Raw genomic sequence first — 15633 nt, forward strand, 5'->3', positions numbered from 1 at the left:
TACGAGGCCTCCTCGCCTCCTTGCCTTCTCTCTTCTGATCTCGCCTGTACTCTCTCTCATATCCCCGCATGTCCTCTCTCTCCTGATCCCACATACCATGTACACGACAAGCGATCCCTACTACCTGCTGAAAAGAAACATCTGACTCTAACTCCCGAGCCATGCTGAATCGAATATCATGCCTGAGTCCTTCAATGAATCTACGGACACACTCTCTAACTGTGGCGACCAAAACAGGTGCATGTCTGGCCAAATCACTGAATCTAACGACATACTCTGACACTGACATAGTGCCCTGGCGCAGCCGCTCAAACTCCGCGCGCCATGCATCTCGAAGGGAATGAGGTACAAACTCTCTCAGGAACATCTCTGAAAACTGAACCCACGTAAGTGAAGCTAACTCGGCTGGGCTACCCAACTCATATGCCCGCCACCACTGATAAGCCACTCCCCTGAGCTGGAACGTAGTAAAAGCAACCCCGCTCGTCTCCACAATACTCATAGTACGAAGAATGCGGTGACACTCTTCCAGGAAACCTTGTGCACTCTCTGAAGCCAAACCACTGAATGTAGGAGGGTCATATTTCTTGAACCTTGCAAGTATAAGTTTCTCTTCCTCAGATGTTGCTACCCTGACCACGGGCTAAACTGGAACCATAGGTTGTGTCGCCATGACACTTGGAACCTGACCAACATGAACTCGCTGCTCTGGAGTGTGCGCGGAGGGAGTCTGGGTTCCTCCCCCAGTATGTGAAATAGCTGGTGCAACCAGAATCAACCCCGCCTGATCCAATATACCAAACATGCTCAGGAATTGTGCTAAAGTCTCATGAAGTCCGAGGGTAACATCAGGCGCCTCTCGTACTTGCTCCCCAACTGGAACTACCGGCGGATCTTCAACTGTTGCTCTGGTAGGTGCTCTGGATGCGACACTTACTTCTAGTCGGCCTCTGCCTCTAGCGATACCTGCTCTGGGAGCAGTGTCGTCGATAACTGCACCTCGTGTCCTCACCATCTGTGAGAGAATGGAATGATAAAAGTTCAAACTCTGAGATGAATAAACTCGCACGATAAGAATGAAAGAAGTGAGATTGTCCTAATAGTTCCGTAGCCTCTCGAAGATAAGTACAGACGTCTCCGTACAGATCCGCAAGACTCTACTAAACTCGCTTATGACTCGTAGCACCTATGAACCTTGAGCTCTGATACCAACTTGTCACGACCCAATTTTCTCTTTGTTTGGTATCGTGATGGAACCTAGTACTAGGGACTAGGTAAACCTAACATTAATTGAAACAAAAATATTATTTAAATAACATATAACAAGTTAAATAGAAATCTCTTAAAATTTCCAAAACCTGTAGAACAAGTCATAAGCTCTACAGAGTTTTCTTAATTTTTCTAAATACAACTGTTTGAAATAAAGTAAACAGTATGGATATAAATCAGAAGGTAACTCTGAAGCCTGAGAGCGCAGCAACAGGTTTACCTTGAGTCTCCACAACAATAGGTCTGCACAGCTAGCTAATGATCAACTCACTTCGAAATACCTGGATCTGCACAAAAATGTGCAGAAGTGTAGAATGAGCACACCACAACGGTGCCCAGAAAGTATCAATGTTAACCTCAGTGGAGTAGTCACGAGGTACATTCAAGACACTCTCTAGTCAAATAACTTGTGCCATACTAAAATAATCGAGAACAAATAGCATTGACATAAACAGCAAGGCAACAAGAACACCACAATTTTTACTCTAACAAATAAGAAAGAACACAAGTACAACCAATTAAACAAGTATTTCACATATAATCTCTTCAAATAAATACCCGTCAAGTATATTTCTTCAAATAAGTATCCTTCAAATATAAAACTCTTTCAAATAAATATCTTTAAAAATATAATTCTTCAATTTAAAAGTCACCATGTGACACCTCATTTCATAATCATAAAAATACGGGTCTCAGCCCATTTTCAGATTTTTTTTCGGCCCTTCGTGCCCATAATTAAATCATCATATTTCTTCGGCAGCTCCTGCCCACTTTTCATATTACAGTTGCACGGACAATTCACGTGCAATATTATTATCAATGTATATAAGATTCACATGACCAATTTATTCCCAATAAAATAAGTTTAAATTTTTTAAATCAAGTAGAAATCAACAAAGGAATGAATTTGTTTTAGAATTCATTTGGGTGGAGAAAATAACATTTCAATTAAAATGAAACACCTAATAGTTACTGATTTGGATGTAAAACTTACAAGAATTAAAGCATACAATAATTTCTTTTATTCAAAACAACTTAACCTTAAAAATTAGTAAAAACTAAAAACACAAATCCTTAGAGTCTCGTAAAGAGCCAAAACCTAACACATTACAACAAGGAATACAAACACATAATAAAATCAAATAATACATCACAGAAGAACACAAGAAATTTACATATCACGGGGAAAAAAAAACCCAAAGGCAAGTGCAACCATAGAGAAATATCAACAAAGGACACTCCTAAGGTACCGCCTCGTAGTCCCAAAAGTAAATATGCAACAACAACAACGCCCCCAGGTCATCACAAATCAATCCCCGACATAGCTGACATTGTCTCGCCACGTGTGCAATAGTAAAGTGAATGCCCGCCTTGTCTCGTCACACGCGCACAATAATATTTCCACCTTGTCTCGCCATATATATATATATATATATATAGGTGGCGCCTTATCATGCCGCATGTGCATAAATCAATAGCAATAATAGCACGGCAGAAATCTCGTGCAAACACCCAAACAAAACTTCCCAACAAAATAACGTGCCAATATCACATCTCATAAATTGTACCTCAAGTGCTCAAATATTACAATTTACCACAAAATTCAATAATACATAAATTTCCATAATAAGGAGCCCATTGCTCGACCATAGTGTGCAAAATTTTAACAAATATTTTCGGGAGTGAACAACTCAACAAATAATATTTCACATAAGAATCAAAGTGGCAATTCTACCAAATCATCATGTAGAAACAAAACCAACAAAACAAGAATTTTGGCAAGACAATTAAAGTATTTAATAAGTACCAAAAATTTCTCATTTAATACATAAGGCGTCTAAGGATTTTAACCAATGTAATTTGCACATATAACCCAAGTACGTACTCGTCACCTCGCGTACTTGGTTTTCAATTACACAAATTGTACATAAGACTTAAGGGGTAATTCCTCCACTCGAGGTTAAGCAAGACACTTACCTCAAACTGCGCTCAATCAGTCAAGTAGTGTGCCCTTTCCTCGTTTTTTACGACTCCGATCGGCTCGAATCTAGTCATAATTAATTAGACTCAATCAATACAAATTGTAGGAATAAATTCCATATGAAAATATAAATTTTCTACAAAAATCCGAAATTTAACCCAAAAATTGCATGTGGGGTCCACGTCTCGGAACCCGATAAAAGTTATAAAATATGAACGCACATTCACTCACGAGTTCAACCATACTAAAATCATCAAATTCCGATATCATTTCGTCCCTCAAATCGTGATTTTTCGTTTTGAAAATTTTCTTCAAAACCCAACATTTTCCTCAACTCAAAACACAATTTAAATGATAAAAATGAAGATAAAATCATGGAATATATTAAATACTAGGTGAAGAACACGTACCCAATCAAATTGCTTGAAAAACCCACCAAGAATTGCTCAAAACCGAGCTATATAAGTCAAAATATGGTAAAAATGGCCTAACCCTCGATTTGAAAAACTTATATTCTGTCCAGTTGACTATGCATCGCGATTGCGGAGATTGGGTCGCGATCGCGGAAAAGAGAATTGAGGCTACCAAGAAAGACCCTTCGCGATCGCGAGTGAAGGGACGTGAACGCGATGAATAATGGACAGGAGCTTACGCGAACGCGGGGTAAATGATGCGAACGCGAAGTAGAAGAAAGCAGACTTTCGCGATTGCGAGAGGTACTATGCGAACGCGATGAAGAAAAATGGGGCGGATCAACAGAACACTACGCGATCGGGACTGGAGGTACGTGATCGCGAAAGAGAGCACCAGACACTAGAAACCAGTAATCCAAAAATAGAAGAAATTGGCCCGAGGCCCATCCGAAACACACCCGAGGCCCCCGGGACCCCGTCTAAATACACAAACAAGTTCCATAACCTAACACGGACTCACTCGAGATCTCAAATCACATCGAACAACGCCGAAAATACGAATCGCACCATGAATCGAACATAAGAACTTTCAAATCTTCCAACTTTGAAAACTCGTGCCGGAACCTATCAAACCAACCCGGAATGACGTCAAATCTTGCAGGCAAGTCATAAATGACATAAAGAAGCTATTCAATTTCCCAGAATCAGATTTCGACCCCGATATCAAAATGTCAACCCCCGGTCAAATTTCTCAAAAATTCATCTTTCGTCATTTCAAGCCAAATTCTTCTACAAACCTCCAAATAATTTTACGGACACGGTCCTTAGTCCATAATCATCATACAGAACTATTGACATCATCAAAATTCCATCCGAGAGTCATTTGCTCAAGAGTCAACTCTCCGATCAACTCTTTCCATTTAAGCTTCTAAGTAAGGATTGTTCTTTTAATTAAATTGTGAATCTTCCGTAAATCAAACTCGACCACACCCGCGGGTCATAATACATATTGCGAAGTTTCTCGAGACCTTAAGTCACTGAACATGGCATAAATTCTTAAAACGACAAGTCGGGTCGTTACACAAACACAACTTCATCTTCAATTCAAATTTTAGTGAAATTCTAAATTTGAATTTATTTTTTTTGGAATTCATGTCCAAACGCCTACTTAGAGTCCGTTTGGACATAATTTTTTTTTACGTTTTTCCGAAATTTTTTTATTTTTTCTTGAAATCAGTGTTTGGCCATAAAATTTTTAATTTTCATTTGAAGATACAACAACAACAACAACAACAACAACAACAACCCAGTATAATCCCACTAGTGGGGTCTGGGGAGGGTAGTGTGTACGCAGACCTTAACCCTATCATGAGGTAGAGAGGCTATTTCCAATAGACCATCGGCATCCTTCCCCTCCAAGAACTCCCCACCTTGCTCTTGGGGTGACTCGAACTCACAACCTCTTGGTTGGAAGTGGAGGTTTGAAGATGAATTTTGGAATTTTTTGAAAATTTGAAAAACTACAAAAAACTGTTTTTCAAAATTTTCACTCAAATCACTCACAAAAATTCAAAAACAACCCAAATTATATTCATGTTCAAACACAATTTTCAAATACCATTTTCAATTGAAATAAAAAATTCACTTTTTTTGGAATTTTACTATTCTTATGTCCAAACGCCCACTTAATTTGTTGTCTAGTTCCACACTACACAATTACTACATAATAATGGAATTAATAGAGCTGGGTCATCATTGTTTAGCTAATTCCACACATCCTTATTTTTTTTCCAGTTGATTATTAAGAGCAACAAATTGTTAGATAATTTCTTTTCATCTATCTAAACTTTAGCAGGTAGAGTTGCTTGATAACTGTTCTGTACCACTAAAATGTAGACACTCAATGAAATATCCAGATATTTACAAACTGGTTCTATCACCACAGTTCTGGAAAAAAAATATTAACTGAGCCACAACTTTAAGAAATGAGTAGTAGGATTATCAATAGTGATGCAAAATTTATTTTACAGTAATAATTTACAGGTAAGATGCTGCTCCCTGTCTGCTCATAATCAGAACTCATCTGGAAGCATCCGAGTATTTTTCTTATGCATCAGCTCTTCATCTAGACTATCAACACGATCATCAGGTAAGAAAGCAGGGAGCATTTTGGACCAAAATCTTTTGGCTTAGAGTTAAAGGTTATGTTTCCAGGTTTATCCGAGATTTTGTCCCCAGAATAATTGCTTAGAAGCTTCGCTGTGTAGCTACCAAAATCGATCCTTGTTAACACTCAAGTAACCAGACATGACTTTTCCTCCGGTATTCCTCATACCATCTATGAGGAAACACCATGTGGAACCCAATGCTCCAATGAAGAAATCATCTTCAGTTGCCAACAAAAAGTTAACAAGAGGATAATTCGTGCTCGTCTCCCTGCCAAGACTGGCTTCATAATTTGCCATTGTCATGTTACCCATTTGGCGTGTCACATTTGTGTAGTAGAACTTCCAATGCTGGTACAGTCTCGATTGATCCACAACTTCCTGTTATGTTGGAAGATGTGTTATAATGAAAAATCAGGGAGAGAAAAACAACTGAAGTATGAGAAAAGTGTCATACCTGCATTTCTGTTGAAAGCCAGATGCTCTTAAGATTAGGGAAGTGCTCTCTTATGCGCTCAGCGAGATGCATGTATTCTTTGAACCCTACAACCTTCATCTCACATGCCTTGTCGCCCATCCGGACATGCATGCTCAGCATTGGCCTAGGAATCCAAGGTTTATGACTTGACCATACAAATTTTGCAATGTCATGTCCGGCCTTTTCTACTCCCTGAAGAAAGGAAATGAAAGGGAAACAATTTTCTTTTTAATCATACAGATTCATATTGAAGCATGATAAATAATTTTCTGTTACACTATTGGAATAAATCCGAGGAGGATATCACTTCTCCACACGAACAGAATAAAGGAAATTTATATTAGATTTGATCGATGACCGAAGATGAGAGCGCAATGAGATGGCATGATCCTATAAACTGTATCACAATATTCAATATTAGATGAAAAGGTAGAACCCTGAAGAATTAGCTTCTAGTCAAGAAGAGATGAATAGAGTTCTGTACCTCTGAAAAATCTCTAAGTGGACTTTCAAGAACCATTTTCGCTGCTTCCCAGCCAAATGCTGCATGTCGTGCATGGTTTAGCAAGTCGCATGTGTACTCAGTCTGAAATCGCATTAGGTAGCGCACTGCCTGGAGAAGAAAGATATAAAAGTCATGACAAATACATATGCTTTTCGCCTTGCACATCGCTGATAAAGCTATTTATTGAATGCACTGGAAAAACAACAGGTAAAAAAGCTTTTGAATTGCAGCTGGAAAAGGGCAGATTGATGAGAACATTAGCATCCATTTTGTTATATACTAAGGGTACCAACTGAAAGAGCAATGATTACAATTTTGCACTGTTTTATTTGTCTTTCAAAAGAGTCGATATAATTACACACAAGGAGCATGCGAACATCCGAAATTATATGATGTTCTAAGTAGGCCTACTGACTCTACCTGAGCTCGCCACCACCTCCTATCCATTTTGCGATGATAAGCAATTAGAGTTCCATTTATATCTGTTGTTGGCTGCAAATAACTCCAAGGTTTGCCCCATGACCTGAAATCAAGATGCTTTGAGTTGCATGAACTATATAATACTATCTCCATCCCAAAATAAATGACCGGGTTCAGAGTTATATTCTGCTGATTTATGGTATGATTTTGGACGACATTCCTTTGACGTTCCTGAAAACTAAATTTGCATGTATACAAACTACATAAAAGCACTAACAAGTGTAAATCACAAGTTTTAATATTAAAATGGAAATCCAAAACGAAAAGTTATTTTGACTTCCTAATTAGTATAAAATGGACAGAACAATGTACTTGATATTGCAGAGTTATTTATTTTCACAGATGGCATATGTTACAGCTTTTACCTTGGAGTGTGTCCAGACCATATCTCCTTAGAAGTATAGTTTTCTTTTATCGTTATGATCCCTTTTTCCCATGCTTCTTTTTGTTTCATAAGCTCAAAAGCACGATATCTGCATTCCTGGGGTGTTTCTGGAAAGAAGTAGCAAGACCAACTGGAGCGTGACGAACCTATGAAGGCAACAGTGATAGAATTTCATGCCAATAGCCATACTATCATGTCTCAACTTCAAAATGCACTCAGGAAGGAACTCCATAGTCTTAACATGGCACTTTTAATGTTTGTTCGTGAGACTATTCACAGACCAATTGTCTTAACTTTTCTAAGTTTTTGGTGGGATCCTGGAATAATGCATATAAAGTTAATGGAGATTTGAAATAGGTTTGACAAACTAAAGGGGATGTAATGTAGAACCAAAATAAGAGGAAAGTCATCAGTTTTTTATGTTCTCCTGTGATTTCTAGAACTGTTTTTGCCCCTAATGGTCAAATGTTGATGACCCAAAGGGGTAAAAGTGTAAAGAACAAGCGGCGACAATTAGAGCTACCTTTACAACCATCATGATCAGCACGATTATAATAGCTCGTAACAAGGACCCTTTTCTCATTGATTGCTATTGCAAGAAGACCACACATTCCGGCTATCTGGGCACCAATACCAAACCCAGGTATTCTCTCCCAGTCAGCTATCAGAAATTTCACATTTCCATCACCGCAGTTCAAAGGATGCTGATGGAGCCATATATCACGTTGCACCTTCCTTGTTAAGGGGTAGTTCTCTTCATCTGACCCCTTGATCTGCAATTGCTTCTTATGTTTGAGATGTTTTTTGGTATTGAAATATGAAAGCGGATATCCTATATTTTGTAGTGTTTGATAAAAGAAATGATTAATTAATCCCTAGAACTTATTAGAATAGAAGTACTGCACGACAATAACATACCCAGGGAGGATAAGCTCCTTCAGATACTGTTTGATGCCTATGATACCGCAGCTTCTCGTCTTCTGCTGTCAAAAGGAAGTTATCTAATTGTCCCTTCCATATAGTCCATGGAGGGAAACTGTCATTTCGAACTCGGGTATCAAGTCGTTTATTTGTTTCTGCACTCAGCTTGCAGTCCTCAAAGTGAGGTGCTTTTGGTAACTTGGATTTACCCAGACGATTGTCTTCATTTGCTGATTTAGTCAGTAAGTTACTCCAAGATGAGTACAGTAATGACACCCTCTCATCTACCCCCAATGCAATTTTTTCCTGGGGAAAAAACAACCTTTCCGAGTTCTTTTGTTTAACATCGCAGTCTCCACCTGTAACATATCAAAAACAAGGTTAGTTGCTCATAAGATTTCCGCAACAACAGGAAGATGTATATGTTGTTCGGTGCAAACAAATAATTAAGAAATTGATATTATTGACGAAGACAACCACTCTTCTTCTTCACTCCTTTTATATACTGGGAGTGGAGTATATTTAGAGTCACACAAGACGTTAATAAATATCAGCTTAAGTAGTGCTTTCCATTGCAGTAGCTGTGCCATAACATAAGTAAAAGATTCCAATGGGTACCAGATTGCTTAGGCAAAGTATTTAATCCCATGTTTGATCTAATTTCACCTTTTTTGTCAGCGCCTTTTTGTCAGAAATCATGTCGCTTCTAGTCAAATATTCTTTATCTACCAGATCTGTTTCCTCTTATCAATTATACAAAGGGAAAATAGAAAAGTGCCACACCAGTCAAAATAGCCTTAAAGTTGAAGTCAGCTAACATAGAGCAGTTATACAAAAAAATTGGAAAAAATCATACAAAAGTTTTACTCAAATCAGTTATATTCCAACCTTAGGTTGCTTCAAAGTCACTCTTGGAACACATTTAATGATTCTTGTGTCCTGCTACTTTTTTCATGGTTTAGACTAGACCATAGTCATAAAACTGCTATACAAGGATTATTAAATCTGGTTTGTAATGCAGATGACAATTGACATGTATCCTAAAAATCAACTGTTTTCATGACCTTCAATATCATCTAATATAATATTCAAGAGCTAGCTTATCAAAAAAAAAAAAAAAAAGTTTATCAAAGGAAGGAAAAAAGAAGACACTCTTTTCCGGAATTAGAAAGAATCTTCTACAAATGCACAAGTGAAAATTTGCGAGGTCGGAAATGAATTTGACTTACTTATTATGCTTGTGGAAGTAGAATTGGATGTTGAAATACCAGATGAAAAAGCTGAAAAAGAAAGGCCACCAAACTGAAAAGCACCAAATGAAGTAAGAGCAGCAAGAAATAAAGAGGTGAGGCAAACACCACAGAGAAATCCAACCACACAAATTCGACATGGAAATGAGCTTCCCATTTGCATAGCCCTCTGTGAAACAACTCTTTCAAGAGATCTCTGATTCAAAGCTTCCATCTTTTCCCCACAAATGACCATTTCACTCTTTCAAAAGGAGTAATAGTCATGTGCTTTGCTTCCCAACCTACTTTTTAACTGTCCATCACATGAAATCCTTTCCTTTTCCTGTTATGCTTTTCTTCCAACTGTAAAATTACAAAAAGAAATAGCCCCTCAGTGTTAATATAGCTTTATACACATAATAAATAATCTTAAAAAGGGAGAAATGGAGTAATTAACACTGAAGGTCGATGAAGGAATGCATCCCTTTCACAACACGCCACACTCCCACAATAATAATAACAAATTAATTAAAGAGAGTAACAAAAAGTGGAAACCTCAAAAGCGAAAACTGTTGTCTCACGGAGTGTAACTTTTTAACTGAACAGCTGGAATTTATGAAATGAAATTACTGAATGTTCATTCCTTAATTGAAAAGGAACTTTTGAAGAGACTGGAAATACAGTAGTAATAAATAAACCAAATACATGCTTGAAGCTTTTTCACCTATTATGAAGATGGATGTTGGGAAATGACTCATTTTAAGACAAAGCTGGCTTCTAATTATAAGTAAAATTTGCCTAGGATGAAGAGGAATTTCTTTTGTGAAGTTGAAATATAACCAGAGATAAGGTCAGTCCTCAGTAATTGGACTAAAAATTCAGTGCCGCGAGTGATAGATAGAAGACGATACAACCACATACCCAATGTGTAATCAAGAAGACCATGCAATGAAACAGAGACAGCCAATTAGCAGAGAAGAAAGGCACCCAAAAAAAGGAGAAAGAAAGAAAATAGCTCTGTAAAAATTGCTCTCACCAAATAAACAAAAAAGCTATAATAATTCCAAAAAATGAATAGCATTTTCAGCTGAAGAAAAGGAAAAGAAGAGGCAAAAAATTGTCACGGATGAAGACATGGGAATCTTACCCAAGAAGAAGACAACATCCAGCTGTACTGAAGTACCAGTTACTCCAGTGTCATTTAGCGGCTACATTATGGGATTAGTAGAGCTGAGAATTAGGTCCCACTTCATTAACTTAGTACTCTAAGATTTTAGCAAAATTAAATCTCATATCGGGCAAATTAACTTTGGTGACTTAATTCAAAATCGTGTAAACTTAGTGAATTGGGCTGTTACATTACATACCCTTTCTCATTCAAACAGAAGTGATGGATTCTTTTCTTTCATTTTCTTCCTCTTCCTCCTCCTAGTCCCATCGCCCCCTCTCCCCAGTCTCCTCAATATCCCCATGACCAAGGGCAGAGCTAGATTATTAATTAGGGGTTTTGCTAAACCTAATAATTTTTGCTCAAATTATGTTTTGTGCTAAAAAGTTTTACTTAATATATATGTCTTATAATTTATTTCTAACCCAGTAAATTATCATGTCTTATAATTTACTTAAAATTCTGGCTCAATGCTATCCCATCCCACATGCATTCGACCATCATCACCTAATTTTTTTCACCTAACCAAACCCATAAAATTTCATCTTCCTCCCCTCCGACTGAGATAACCTGCATCAGATGTCCCAATGGATATTACTCCACTAAAAAAGACAGTAACATTTAAAGTTAAAATGCAAATTATGATTCTTTAGAAATGGTAATAGAAAAAGGGAATCCTCATTAAGGTAGTCAGGAAATGGACAGATTTGGGGTTCTACGCTGTAAAAAAAGTGATTCGCAGGCTAATTACGAAAATTAAAGGCAAACTGGAAGTTGCCTAGGCAGGATTCGACTTGGTAAATGGCAGAATGAGAATTGAGGTGTAGACGTACTTAGGGTTTTGACAGTGAGAGAAAGAAGATAATGAGAGGAAATGTGAATTTGCTAACATTTTGCTTAAATTAATGAAGTGGGTCCTGATATTCCACTTGTCAAATTTTAGAAGGTCTCACCTAAATTGTGTTGGTTGTGTGACACGCGCAAAAACAATTGTCATTGTTTTGCAATGTGCATTATTAAAATAAAATGTACGTGCTCACTGTTTACAATAACTTTATTTTTCCAATTTCTTTTTAAATTTCCAAATGAGTACAATAATAAGATTAGTTGCATGATTTTGAAGGGAAAGAATAAATAATAGTATTTATTATCACTTTTGTAGATGAGGATGAGTTGTGCCTCATTGATAGAAGAGGTCTATGATTCAATTCTACCTGCCTCACAAATTTTCCACCAAAGAGGATTGCTTCAGATATTTGCCAAAAAAATGTTTAAGGAGAGATTTCAAACCTCTAACCTTTGTAAGCAACATCAGCCACATAACCTGCGCCAAGCTGATTCCTTGTGAAGCGGTGTCACTTATTTTTATTTTTTATCTACTATAAGATTCAGTATAGTACTAATATATGTATTTAGTATAATTTTCTCGCGGAGCAATGTTACTTCAATCAATGTGCATCTGCCGTTGCACACTATAATATATACTACTTAGGTGTAGAGAAAAAATAATATACCATTTAGGTGTACAGTTTAATCTCATCTTTGATCAGGGACAGGGACGTACGCGTGATTTTTAATAAGGTGTCCACGTTTAAATAAGTAAACCAATGAATAAAACAATATAATAATATCATATTTTATAATATAAAAAAACCACAATTCAAGTACACTATTGCTTTTTAGGAAAGGAGTCGTAGGATCAAGCCTTGCTGGCTGAGTAAGGGTGTTTACCGGACGGGCTGGATCAGGCTGGTCACGGAAAAAAGAGTCTGCCCGATTAGAGGGGCGGGCTGGTTAGTGGGCTGGGGTTCTGGGCTGGTTAGTCGGCTGGGGTTCCGGGCTGGTAGTGGACTATGATAATCCGGGTTTTATTGGGATCGTCCGGGTTCGAGCTTATTCTGTTCAAATCGGACCGGGTTTATATATATAGTGTATTATATTTCTTTATTCAATGTAATTGACACTTAAGTGCTTGCAAACTTTTAAGTAATAAAATAAGTATTTTAAGACATAAAATTAAACTTTTAAACTTTAAAGTTTAAAGTGTTAAATTTGAAATTTGAATTTTATATTTTGAAAATTGAAATTAAGTGGCTACATAATTTTTTAATAACCAATATATAAGGATCAAACTTCAAAGGCTTTCATTTTATATTTTTATTGCATAATAATACTTCAAATTAATTTGCAAGTTCTATTTTAATTTTTAAATTTTTGAACTTGCAAATTAAAAGTTTACAATAATTATAAAAAATTAGAAAGAGTACGTCACGTGTTTTGCATCATTATTGTAAGTTCTTCCATGTCAACATGAGGTTTTTGATTTCCGCCATTGCTTGAATCGGAACCATAAACTATTATATCTCCAATTTTTTGGTTCTCCAATTCATCTACCTCTTTACGTCCTTGATTTAGTTGTTCTGGTCTTATCCAATCTCTGAAGCATACTAGAACTTTCAAAATGTTTCTACCCAATGAGTGACGGTATCTCCTAGTTGCTGCCTTGCTTAACTAAATGCGCTCTCTGATGCAATTGTTGAAATCGCTACATTTAGCCCGTCTCGAGCCATGGCCGAAAGAACAAGAAACTTATTTGAATTGCTCTTCCACCAAGCCAAAGGTAGAAATTCCTTTGTGTGGAGCTTTGTTGCCCTTTGCAAGTAGAATTGGAGTTCGTCAATATTCATGCGACTGGGTTGTTGATGCTCTCCTAGTGTATACCAAATTAAATAATTTTCAACACAATCATTATCCTCTATAGCACCGGGTGCAGATGTAGAAATGAACTTGAAGGAATATTTGCATTTGCATCACAACAGAAGAAGCACCAACAATGTTAGCATAATAATTATATAAAGCTTGTAAATATTTGTGTAGATCATAAATGTAAGTGTCAATATTAGGGGTTTCAGTTGGTCCAATATCCATACAAGCATATAAAGCAGCGATTAATTGGCGACACGTAGCCATTTTGGTAGAAGGGTTTAAAATAACACCAATTAGGTAAATATGGGGAATATGATAGAAATATTTCTTAAATTTATCTAGCATAGATTCAACAACAGAACTATATCCTTTTTTTTTTTTTTTTGAAATTATGAAGTAAAAGAGAAATTTTAACTATATGTACTAAAATATTTGCAATAGTGGGATAATAAGCTCCAGAAAACTCAAGTGTAGCTACATAAAATTTTACATCTTCAATAACGCTCCAAGTACTAGCTATTAACAAACGGTTAGGATCGGTACAATGAGAATTAACAACTTTAGTTATAGAGATTCTATATTTATAACAGTATATTAAGAATAAATAAGTATAATTCCACCTAGTAACTATTTCTTCAAGCATGCGTCCTGGTCTTAGTCCATAATATTCACATTTATCCTTAAGTGCATTTAATCTAGCACTTCTATTATTTGCTTGAATTACACCAATAGCTTTTCTAACTAAAGTGATCTCATTTCTAAATAATTCAAGGTCACTCTTAACAATTAAATTATAAATATGACATGCACGCCTCACATGAAATATTTTAGGAAGTGGTGGATGTAGATGCAATTTTAATAGTAAAATAACAGCATTGCTGTTAGAAGCATTATCAAATGACATATACAAAATTTTTTCTTCAAGATTGTAAAATATAGCAACTTCATGGATAGTATTACTTATAAATACACCAGTATGATTTTGATCTTCATCATATTTAAAAGCAATAATACGTTTTTGCATACAAAAACTATCATCTATCCAATGGCATATAACAGTCAAATAATCATTCTCATTAACAACACCAATATCATAAGTAAGAGAAACTCTACAAGGAGACTGGCGAACAAGTAATAGATATATGTTTGATATTGTCCCAAAACCCTAAAGATTTTAGCTCTACAAGTACTTATAGGAATACCTTTAAATAAAGGGTTATAAATTCTTTGAATATAAGTAACAAGGTATGGTTAAGCATCAAAGCTAAAAGGTAAACAACCTAAAACAATCATTTTAGCTAATTCTCTCTGATCTTTCAATATATTGTATTTACCCCATTATACCGCCAGTATCCAGGTTAAGTTTTTGTTGGCCAAATTGTTCATCAGCACCCCATGCAATAGGGTGGTTATCTACCATGTGCCTACGAAGTTGACTAATTCCCCCTTGCTTACCTCCGGTCTAATGTTTATAAACTTCATGACAGATAGTACATCTTACATAATTTTTATCTTCTTCTAGTCTTTCAAAAAATTGCCAACACTTACTTCTTAATCTCCGTTTCTTCTTAATAGGGAGAGGATGCCTACCTATATTACCACGACTGCTACCCTAGTATTTTGACTAGCAGTACCAGGTGTAGGTGATGGTGTTTCAAGATTATCAGGTGACTCAATATCATCTAAATTATCATTTATACCATAATCTTCTTGAAGTTACTCATAATCTACATTTAAATTTTCAGGTGAACTTTCAGAAATATGTGTAAAGCTACTAGAAGAACCAACACCACCTCTTGATCTTTTAGTATCTATACTCTTACTGGTACCACCCTACTAGTACGCACTTTTTTTTACTGCTCTAAATATATCCATTATGTAAATTAAATTTAAAAAACTAAATTAATAATTCTAAATAATAAACACCAACGAA

The 15633-nt window shown here is 36.3% G+C and overlaps 1 protein-coding gene and 1 long non-coding RNA gene across 6 annotated transcripts; one reads left to right on the forward strand and one right to left on the reverse strand.

The window, feature by feature from the left end:
- Positions 1-5524: 5524 nt before the first annotated feature.
- LOC104098990 (uncharacterized) lies at positions 5525-11837 on the reverse strand. 5 transcript variants are annotated; one of them, XM_009605848.4, is made up of 9 exons: positions 10974-11837; positions 9827-10189; positions 8595-8956; positions 8200-8449; positions 7657-7822; positions 7232-7334; positions 6791-6919; positions 6286-6498; positions 5525-6209 (listed from the first exon to the last, which is right to left on the reverse strand). In XM_009605848.4, exons 2-9 carry the CDS (start codon positions 10080-10082, stop codon positions 5931-5933), a joined length of 1758 nt encoding a protein of 585 aa, XP_009604143.1. In that variant the 5' UTR covers positions 10083-10189; positions 10974-11837; the 3' UTR covers positions 5525-5930. The 5 variants fall into 5 exon arrangements, with proteins under 5 accessions (XP_009604143.1, XP_070037612.1, XP_009604142.1 ...); XM_070181511.1 differs by lacking the exon at positions 10974-11837 and adding an exon at positions 10863-10922; XM_009605847.4 differs by lacking the exon at positions 10974-11837 and adding an exon at positions 10748-10905.
- Positions 10508-10897, forward strand: LOC138896485 (uncharacterized). The gene is made up of 2 exons (XR_011409688.1): positions 10508-10648; positions 10689-10897. It is a non-coding gene; the product is annotated as an uncharacterized lncRNA (long non-coding RNA).
- Positions 11838-15633: the final 3796 nt, after the last annotated feature.

Source organism: Nicotiana tomentosiformis, chromosome 7 (assembly GCF_000390325.3).
Source record: "Nicotiana tomentosiformis chromosome 7, ASM39032v3, whole genome shotgun sequence".
NCBI lineage: Eukaryota > Viridiplantae > Streptophyta > Magnoliopsida > Solanales > Solanaceae > Nicotiana > Nicotiana tomentosiformis.

What these genes read in the sequence shown, in the direction of transcription:
- LOC104098990 (XM_009605848.4), bottom strand. Translation starts at nt 10,082, where the DNA reads ATGGTCATTTGTGGGGAAAAGATGGAAGCTTTGAATCAGAGATCTCTT. An exon ending in GGAGGTGGTGGCGAGCTCAG is followed by an intron (nt 6,920 to 7,231) that starts GTAGAGTCAGTA and finishes TTTCTTCTCCAG; the next exon opens with GCAGTGCGCTACCTAATGCG. An exon ending in GGCTTTCAACAGAAATGCAG is followed by an intron (nt 6,210 to 6,285) that starts GTATGACACTTT and finishes CCAACATAACAG; the next exon opens with GAAGTTGTGGATCAATCGAG.